The 10,676-nt window shown below is 47.6% G+C and overlaps 1 protein-coding gene across 1 annotated transcript; it reads right to left on the reverse strand.

The window, feature by feature from the left end:
* Window positions 1–1,264: 1,264 nt before the first annotated feature.
* HEYL (hes related family bHLH transcription factor with YRPW motif like) lies at window positions 1,265–10,373 on the reverse strand. The gene is made up of 5 exons (XM_077838125.1): window positions 10,294–10,373; window positions 5,799–5,865; window positions 4,850–4,933; window positions 3,437–3,518; window positions 1,265–1,944 (listed from the first exon to the last, which is right to left on the reverse strand). The coding sequence occupies exons 1-5, from the start codon at window positions 10,371–10,373 to the stop codon at window positions 1,265–1,267; spliced, it is 993 nt and encodes a 330-aa protein (XP_077694251.1).
* Window positions 10,374–10,676: the final 303 nt, after the last annotated feature.

Raw genomic sequence — 10,676 nt, forward strand, 5'->3', positions numbered from 1 at the left:
TCTGAATTATCTACATAGGGAATCCCAAACAGCAGCTGGCAAAGGCATTTTGCACAGTAATGTCTGATACTCCCTCCTGAAAACATTCTGATAACTGCATTGATCTAAGCACAGGATCAGGCAAATGTTTCCGTAAATCAAGTTCACTAGTGACACTTGGGAAGGCCCTGGTTTTAGGTAAAAGCCGAGCGACGGGAAATGAAAATGTGGACTGCACATAGTATTTAGGTCTTAAGTACAGGAAGTCCTGTGCTGGGATAATTCTTTGCAGCAGGAATGCGTACTGGGTATCACAGGGTGTCAGTTCAGAGGGAGATGGGGAACTGTTACGTTTTCAGCCAAGTCGTCCCTCAGGGTTCTGTGGTTTTGAATCAGCTTGTTACGCATAATGTCAAGCTCTCCATTTTTAGAGATCAACAGAATGGGGCTGGCCAACGGAGAGGAACCTCCCAAGTGTCCTGACTGTTTACGGCAATCCTGATGGGGGTTGGGTTCAGTTATCAAAGGACAGTTTGTGTACGTGTGGTAGATTGTCTCTATTACTCGCCGACATGTCTCACCTCACTTAGAGCGTGTCAAACAACATGCTGAAGCTAGGAGGAAGTCAATGTTTGAAAGTCAAGGTGCAGGAGGGAATATCTTTTATTGGACCAACTTCTGTTGGTGAGAGAGACAAGCTTTCGAGCTGACACAGAATTCTTCTTCAGGGCTGGCCTGAGGAAGAGCTCTGTATAAGATGGAAAGCTTGTCTTGGTCACCAACAGAAGTTGGTCCAATAAAAGATATTCCCTCCCCCATATTGTCTTGCTAACATTCTGGGACCTTCATGGCTACAACACCACTGCATACAAGTGTTAGAAAGTGTCACTGCTTGGGAGCTCTGTGTCTCCAGCAAAGTCAAATCAGTGCCAAGGCTGGTGTACATTTTTCAGACTGCAACAGTCAGCTCTACCAGGGCCTGGGCTGGGGAAGGGAAAGATCTGAATTAGGATCTGTGTATAAACCTCACCCATAACCTTTAGTGGAGCTGTACACAGACAAATACATTCAGTTCAATAAAAAATCTGCAAACCTGAAATGGAAAAGAGGGAGACAGTGTGATGGGGAGGGAGGGAAGATGACGTGAGGAATAAGAAGGGATGGCAAGGTGAGGAGAGGATCCTTTATTTCTGCAAAGCAGGAAAGAAGCTGTTCATCGAAGCATGCTTTCTGAGCAGTGGCTGCTGATGATTTTTGTCTCCATTAGGATTTTGTCAGGGAGGGATCAGAAAGCCCCAATTTCAGTAGCCCAGGAGCGGCAGAGTCTGGAAGTTCCACCTCTGGTCCCTGGCCCCTGGGGAGAATCATTCAAAGCAGGAGGAGCTGTGTAAGAAGCAGGTGGTATGGGAACTCCAGGAGAGGTGGAGGAGAGCAGGAACGTTGCAATCTGGCTGCTCCTAGAGGTGGCATCTCTCAGGGCACCACTTGCTGATGGCACACTGGACATGGCACATGGGGTTGTTGATGTCACTGTGGGTCTAGCCCTCCGGGACGAAGAGGCCATCCTATTGGACAGGAAGTTTCGGCGGGCTGGCATGATGGCACTAGGAATTCGGCGAACGGGAGCCCTTCTCATGGTGGTACTTGGATAAGCCAGGGGGGAAGCAGTCAAGACAGCTAGACCCGGGACAACCTCCCTCCTGGGTATTAGTACTTGATTGGCGGGGGCTGTGGAATTGTGGAGGAATGACCAGGGCCACATCTGAAAGGGCAGAAGGGAAGTGGCCATAGGCGAAGGCTCCATTTCAGCAACATAATTATTCAGGTGGGAGAGGAGTCGTAGCCGGATAGGATCAGCACCGTTTTGTCCCTCAAGGATACCAAGGTATCTGACAACTTCAGTGAGGCATTCACGGAAGCCAATACTCCTGTAATCCACAGCCAGGGCTCGGGCATCTAAGAACCCTGGGAGAAAAAGACATATATAGCAGCATGTCCACCAAGAGCACAGACAACTGATTTCACTACAAATTTTAACGTAATTGTGCATTTAACCTGAGGAATTTGCCACCCCATGATATTATTGAAGCAAATAGCCGGGTGAGCTTGAAAAAAGAATTTGATGTTTACATGAATAAGACTAGCATCTGCAGTTACTCTAGCTAGGATAAAATGATCAGGGCCATCAATGTTCTTGGTTCAGGGCATAAACTGATCACCAGCCGGGATCAGGAAGTAATTTCCTTTGAATTCTGTCACTGGCTGCTACTGGAGGCAATATTCTGGACTAGCTGGGTCTCTTCTGGTATGGCCATTCCTAGACCAGCAGGTTGTGTGGTGTCTACTTCGCAATGGACAGCTTAATGGCCCCTCCCTGCATTTAGAGACAACTGTTTGACTCTGTTACTCATATTTTATTTAAACAGATGTCCAACTGGAGGATACGAGACAGTCTCAGACCCAAAACTATTGGCTCTAGAGGGCCCAAAGCCTTGGATTGTGGAGACGATCAATGAGGCACAATAAAACTACCAATTGTTCCTTCAGTCTCTTTCCTTCTTGGGCTTCCCGAGAGGATGGGCAATAAACCAGAGAGCGCAACCAGCATGGACAAAATACTGCACCACTTCACATTTTGGGGACCCTGTTGACACCATGTTTCAGCCTTGTAGCATAGTCAAGCTGAGTATTTAAACAATGTTCCTAGACCATGATGTAACTCTGCTAAAGTCCACAGTCTAGTCCCATCTACCCAGCGAGACAGAACTGTGTTTTAATCGAGTCAGAGGTTTACTGTGTTGAAACTCAGATCCCCGCCAGAGTCACTGGGCAAGCGGAGAATGGGAACTTTGCTCTTGCGGACGACGTGTATCCCCTTGTGTGTTACAAACTGTTAGATGGGGGGGTGGAAAAAGGCATGTTTCTATGCCGAGTCACTAACCAGACTCCAGGCAGTGCCAGGAAATGTATCCCAATGGGATGTGGAGGAGGCAGACTTTGGTTTGGAAGCCAGGTCCATTTGCAAGCATGACTAAGTGTGTAGCCTTGCCCGGGTCTGTGTGCATAGCTGTCGCTGTTCTGGGAGTTGGCTGCCTTTTCTGTGGTTACACGGGACACACCATATGGCACACCTCAGTCTGCCAAGGCCTAAATGTGAGACCCTGACCCATATGCAGGAGAACAAATAGTAGCACCGGAAGTGGAAAGTCTCCCCATGGGAGAGCCGCTTCCTTTCAAAAGCAAACACCAAATAATTTCTATAACCTTCATGTTAATGATTTCTGGAGTAAACAACGGACAATAAGAATGGGACGCTGCTCTCAGAGTCAAGGGTGAATTTTCCTCCCCTCAAAAGAAATCCTGTCCCCCTGGGGGGGGTCAGTGGGAGTCTTGCCATTGCTTTTAATACAGCCGGGATTTCACCCTCAGTACACACGTTTACAGAAGCGGTTCTCACCTGTTCCTCCAGTGGCATGAAGCATTTTTAAATGGTCCACTGTCATTTGCAGGATCTCTGCCTTCTCCAGCTTGGAGGAGCCCTGTGTATTGAAAGCAGGGAGGGGCAGAGAAAGAGAGACTATCAATCCACTGTTTTAAAATCTAGGATTCCATCTCATTAAGGGAGCCATCAGCAAGGGGACCTGAACTTTCCAGAAATGGGCAGATGAACAGATTCAGGGTTTGGATTCAGACTCATCTCGAATCAAGTGGTAAGGAAAATGGATCTCCCCTCAAAAGATGCTGTGAGGCAAACTGAAAATCTCTGTTTCCGTTCGTCCCTGCTGCAGCTAAATGTCTTTTATTCTCCATAAGGTTTACTGGAAGATTTATTACCACCCTATTTTACCACCTACTTATCCTCTGGGTGATAATAATTTAGAGCGTTTATGGGGTTTTCAACCCTGAAGAATCCTAACAGGATCTACAGACTGTATTTAACAATTACCCATCAGTGAAATGCAGACACCTCTGGGGTGGAATGCAGCAGTCATTGTGCGCCGTTGACATTACGTAACACTTTGGAGCTGGACCAATGAAGAATAACATCTCCAAATGTAGTTGCAGAAGGAATTTAGGTAAACAGAATGGCATTACCCAAGTTACAATCTGAGCACGACTCTTGGGTTTAGCACCCCAACTGGGAAAAGTACCCTGAGAGGTTTGGGGCCTTTAGATAAACAGATGTTAACAGGGGACAAAAAGAAACAACAATCACATATGCCGGACATGTGACTTGGATTTCAGGAGATCTTTTCACAGAGAATGGGCAGGACCTTGTTTTTAGATCTCATCCAGAAGACAGCAGCTGCTTAAGCATTAGGGCAGCATTGGCGACTCAGAGAGAGGAATGCTACCTACTCCATCACCAGCATCTCTTTCTGCAGCACCAGCTGGTGGTCCTCAGATCTCCTACCCAAGCTCTGACCGCTGTCCAACCCAAACCCTGCTCAGCTAATGAGAGCTAATTAAATTAATGCCTAGGGTGAAATGGCTGTAAAAGCAAGATGCCTCCCAACCATTGAACCACAACCCTGATTTGGGCTGCCTGAAGATAATTTACTCTGCTGATATGACCCCTCTCTGAATGTTTGTTCATAAGCACCAGAAGGTCTTTTCTTTAACATAAGAACATAAAAGAATGGCCCTACTGGGCCAAATCAAGGGTCCATCTAGCCCAGTATCCTGTCTTCTGACTCTGGCCAATGCCAGGTGCCCCAGAGGGAGTGAACAGAACAGGTCATCATCAAGTGATCCATCCCCTGTTGCTCATTCCCAGATTCTGGCAGACAGAAGCTAGGGACACCATTGCCTTTCTTAAAACTATAAGCCCCTGGGGGGAAAATGGTCACGTCTAACATTCTTCACGTACCTGCTTCTCAAAGGCAGTGGGGACTAAACGCCGCAGTTCAGACAGGCTGCTGTTAATACGGTCACGGCGCCGCTTCTCAATGATCTACAAAATAATTCCATTCAGAGGAGCGTAGCTGGGCCCCATATCCCATAATCATTTTTAGACTTATACCTCCCATTTCTAGAATGCCTTCCATCCAGGGATCTCAAATTCTTTAACAAGCACTGGTTAATGGAGCCTCATAGCCCTCCATGGGGTACAGATTGTCCCCCATTTTTAATATCTACAATTTTAGATAGGCACTTTTCATCAAATGAAATAAATCAGTGTTACCAATGGAGAAACTGAGGCATGGGGGTGGGGGGAGTTAAATGACTTGCCCAACAACACTTGGGGTGGGATCCCAACCCCTATAGGGTGGATAAAAGGGCCAGAGCAGCATTAACATGCCCGACAAGCCCCAGTTGCCACTGAGGACAATTTCCCCAGTGAAGGCAGGGTGGAGGAAAAGCTGTACCTTCAGAGGACCCCATCACAAGGGACGTGCTAGACACAGGGCAGCATCATGCAGCCCTAGGGAGATTCCAGCCAGTGCAGGGTCCAGAGGGCAGCTCAGGGAGGATGCTGTGACTTAGGCCACCAAAGCTAAGTTATGCCTGGAGCCTCTCCAGGCCACAGAAGAGCCCAGCCACCAGAAGAGCCCATCCCTGGTGTTGTAGAGTTGGAAATAGAAGCCTCTTTCCTATACTGTTCTAACACTGCTTCTCCCTTGGGATATGGAGCTCACCTTCGTTAACAATAGAGATCCATGAGACAGAAGGGTTACAACGGCCCATTTCTTTGCTGAACTATAGCTTACTCGGTAATGAGCATTAAAAACCTTACAGCATTCACATGTCCTCAATCTGTGCATGCCACTGATGGGCACAATATGGCTGTTAGGTTTTGTAGCATAAATGCTACTCACCCCTCTCCGCTTCTTCCTGGCTTGTATCTGAGATGTGGTGGTGGGAGAAACAGCCCTGGATACTTGGCTGTATAGAAAGAAGAAGAAGAAAAAAAGGGAGTGGGGAGGTGTTTCAGCTGCTGTCTATTTGTTAACCACACACACAGACTTTACACCCACTCACCACATGGGATTTCCCACGTAGAAGGGAGTCTTGAGATTTCTGTACCATTTTAAGCACAGTCTACTTAGAGCTAAGTAAAGCGGGAGGTGGCAAGGGGAGCTGGGCGGGACTTGGGATCTCTCCTCCCTGAAAGTGCCCATCAGACTGCAAGAGATTTCTGGCAGGCCGTTCTGCTAAGAGGCATATATTGTCTTTTAGTATCAAAATAGACAGCATCTTCCTGACTTGTTGCAAAAGCAAAGATCTGATCTTTAGAGTCCCTGGTTTTCTCTGTTCTTCCAGATTTCAGATCTCTTTTATAAACCTGCAGCATTTTATACCATCATTGTGATAATGGATCCGAGCACCCACAACTCCCACTGATGTAAGGAGAAGTTAGGGAACTCATGCTTCAGGATCAGGCCTGGTGACAGCATTTATGTGGTTGGTCAGAGCTTTCCTGGATCATGCAATTATTTCCCTGAGAAGAACACTTCTTGCAGCTGCATGTTTGCTTCTCCTGTGACAGACATAAAGTTATCCCGGATTCCCCAGGGCAGTATCTGGTTACACAGCAAACAGCTGAAAGGTAAACTTTTAAACGGACAAAACCAGTTGCTCCCCATAATTAGAGGGACTGGAGCACCACAGAGATGGAGCTCAGCTGTGAAGGCGGAAGTAGGTGGAAAATGCCTCGTTACATTACTCAGCACAGTGATCACTGCCTGCCAATAGACAGTCCCTGAAGGCGCTGTTGTCCCCAACCAGATGTCACAAGCTGCAGTGTAGAAGCCCCGGAAAAAGAGATCTAGAATGGGAAAAACTAGGGGAGAATGCTCTTCAGACCTTTCATCAGCTGAGACCCAAAGGTGAGACAAAAGACCCAAAGTAATGGTGCAGGAAGCACAATACAAGGGGAGGTCAAATCTTTAATATAAACAACATTTTCATCATCTCACTGTTACAATTCTGCTGTATAATGCAGGAAAATAAATGCAGGATAAGAGCAGCTTTGCATGGGACATAGGTATGTTTGGATTTCAAAGGAAGCATATCCTTTAGAGGGACAGACAGTTAGAAGATGGGGGACTTCACAGATGTGGAACCCATGTGTATGTTTGAGAGAGAAGCTACAAAAGTCCTCTGCTTGACTTATCTCCCGTGGTCCTTGGGAGACTTTTCTCTCAACCCCAGCTCCTGAAACTGACCAACTGCTGGACTGTTCCTGCCTCTTGAGACATTTGAAGCAAAGATGATAAAATCTAAACACAGTTTACAACATTCTCCAGTACAGACATCCCAAGGGACCTGAAGAGCAAATAAGAAATATACGTCTGGAAAGGGGTTTGGGTTCACTCCATCAAACCACAATATTTTTCAGTTTGACAGAGCATTTTAATGGCAGAACCTGTTAAATAAATCTCTGTAGGCAGAGTGTGTTCTGCATAACAGGCCAAAACCTAGAATGAGCACGGTCCATTAAAAGTACATTTTGTTAGGCACAAGGTGGGGGGTTTCCAGAAGTTGATTCACTATAATTCTTCTTCCATATGGCAAGAGAGGTGATTAGCAACATTCAAATAACCAAGTCCACATTAGTGAGCCGGGGCAAGAGGGCAACCTTCACATGGTGCGTCTGTTATATGTTATTGATTAACACAATGAATGTCGTCAAAAGGCTACTGGACATGGATTTGTTGATCTCTCAGTACGAGTAACAATGTTTCACATAAATCACACATAATGACAAACTCTTACCTTAAGTACCATCTCATATACCCCATTTTTTGTAGTCTTTCCATGCCTGCTGCGTGTTTTCCCTGTGTCTATGTGTATACTGTGTTTGTGTGTGTGCATGGTGAGAGAGTGGACATGGGAGAGCATTTGCATGTGCTCACAGCAAGGAGTATTTACTCTTATTTGTACTGTTGTATGTGGGATTGTGTGTGTATATATGGTACAGGGATGTGATTTGATGTGCAGTATGGGTGTGTGGTGTATGTGTCCAATAGAACTCACTAACAGTCAGTTTGAATACCCTGAACCTCCATTTGTAGGAAAGTAGAAAGTCCCATTTTGTTTGAATGCATTGCTCTTTGCAAACTGCAGTTCCAGACACTGGACGGATGGATTTGGCTTACTTCAAAAGGGTTTCTTCCATTTGACTGAGGAATTTAAGGCGATTTGGTCTAAGTTTCTGGAGGACTATGACTGATACATTTCTTGTTGTCTGACTTTGTCATTTGTAGTATTGTTCAGCTGGCTATTTAATAAACAAAAATAATCACTTTCAATCTGTACCAACCTTCAGCTCAGGATCTCTGCCGTTTACAAACCCGAGTTAATTATGCTTTGCAATGCCAGCAGCTTATCCCCAAAGTCACACAGCAAATCAGTGGTGGAGTTGGGAATCAAACCCCAAACTCCTGACTTACTGTCCCAAATTACTCCAAGCTCTAGGCAACACTCCCCACTTGGCGGTGTTTCTCTTTGCCTGCTACATTTCTTACACTAGTACATTACTTAGGTTGTAAACTTGTCAGGGCAGGAACTGTCCTTTCGTTACGTGCTGGGTGCTGTACAAACACAATGGGGCCCCTACACACCACCCACAGAATAATAAATAATATAACAATCATAGTGTTAGGTTTTACATCTTGCTTTGGAAATACACATTTTCAATTGCAACAGAGATCAACCCTATCTCTATGGTTGTTCCCTGACATAAATGATTGAGACGGTTCCACTACGTACTGTTATGTCCATCAGTGTGTTGTAAGACAGACTGTGGCGTTGTGCTGTATAGATCTGTGATGTGATATATGACATGTTCGTTGGGAGGGTGGATGATATACAGATATACTCCATAGTTGTGTTACCGCTGGATGCATGTGTGCTATGTATTTGTCTAACGCCACTAACGTGTGTTATGTGTTGGGTAAATTGCTCTCTGTTGCCTGTACGATGCCGTGTAACGCTGAGTGCTAATATCAGCAAGTACTAATGTTCTTTAGGGCCTAATTCTGCGAGAACCTGAGCATATCCCGCTGAGGCACCTAGCAAGAGATGCTCACAGAATGAGACCATGGGTGATTTCTGTATTCAAGCTATCAAGCAGCGAAGGGTTTATTTCTACGGGTGCACTGGGGGATACTGGGCTGTAGACATGAGTGTTCACATGCAACTGATGCATAAGACAGAGAAGAAAACAAGTTTCAGAGTGCTTTGCACATTCCTCCTCTGTCTGTTTCCACGGGCAGTGCCTGGGCTGCTGGCAAACAGATGACACAGCGTGGGAACACAGTGCTTTGAGGAACAGCAGCAAGGCTCCCTTAACATACAGAACTGCAGTGATCAGGGACCTTGCAAAGAATTAAAATAGCACCGTAGAGGGGGAAATCGCACAGGGCCAGCTCCTTTCCTTTAACCGTCTTCCCAAGCTGCAGAGTGCTCGAGCCTGAGAGGAGCCCAGGTGCTGAAACTCAGCTCCCTTAATGGGTAATGTCCATTGCTAACATTATTTGGTTTGTACAATGTAAAAAACTCGTACCGCGGGAAAACCACAATCCCTCCCGCATTCAATAAAGAGCAAATGAACCTTGGCCTAACTGGGCGATGGGTGCATTATGACTCCACGGGCAGAGTGTCTAGTACAGGACAAACTCACTCATCCAAAATTCTTTGGGAGGTTTCAGATAAACAGCGCTGCAGATTATAGATACTGGCCCTTGCATTGGGGGAGCATACATAGCTGTCTCTTGGGGAGCTAGGAGCTCGGGTTAAAGAAGGTGAGATTATTCCTTTCCCTTAGCCATGATGGGAGAGTGGGAAATCAGTTGCATTAGCCTTAGTTTGGCATTTCCTCCAAGGCTGGCAGTTCACTATCCCTTCACTGGGGGCTGGGGTGAGTTTCTGTCCCTTGCTTTCCAGCTGTGAGGTTTATGATGATGATTAACCCTGGTCATTCGCACTTTCCAGCCCCAGAGCATTGCACAAATCATCCTCACACCCTCCCTGGCCATTCTGGGATTAGCCCAAGTTCACAGAGGCGGGTCAGCCTGTGGCCCCAAGTGGGTGGCCTGGCTGAGATGGGAACTCCCAGTGCTTGGCTCTGGAGCTGCTGGAAGGACCCTGCTGGGCTCTAAACCCACCTCCCCGGTGCTTAGGTGCTGGAACTAGGGGGGTGGCTGCCCCCCACCCCCTGGAAGTGGCCTCCATCATCTCCAGGGTTTACAGTTTGGTTCAGGGGCTCTCAGCCCCCCTACTGTGCAAATTGCTCCAGCCCTCCCTGCCCCAGTGCACCCTGACCCCCATGCCAGCCCCCCCCCCGCGCCCTTACCTGTCCCTCCTTACCTGTATTCCTCCTCTTTGCCCACGTCTATGGTCCCGTCCGACTCCGAGCCCGACCAGCTCTCCTCGCTCAGCCGCTTCATCCTCCGAGACAGCGGCGGGCAAACAGCCTCCCCGCACGTTGGGGTCTATGGGGGGGTTGTCCCGCACGTGGGGCGATCGGGGGTCTATGGGGGGGAGGCTATCCCGCACCCTCCCCGCACGTGGGGCGATCGGGGGGGTCTATGTGGGGGAGGCTATCCCGCACCCTCCCCGCACGTGGGGCGATCGGGGGTTTATGGGGGGTTAGAGGGTCCCCCGCACGTGTATGGGGAGGAGTGGCTGTCCAGCACCCGTGAGGGCGACCGGGGGTCTATGGGGGGAAGGTTGTCCCGCACCCTCCCCGC

The sequence above is a fragment of the Eretmochelys imbricata genome, chromosome 19 (genome assembly GCF_965152235.1).
Source record: "Eretmochelys imbricata isolate rEreImb1 chromosome 19, rEreImb1.hap1, whole genome shotgun sequence".
Taxonomy (NCBI): domain Eukaryota; kingdom Metazoa; phylum Chordata; order Testudines; family Cheloniidae; genus Eretmochelys; species Eretmochelys imbricata.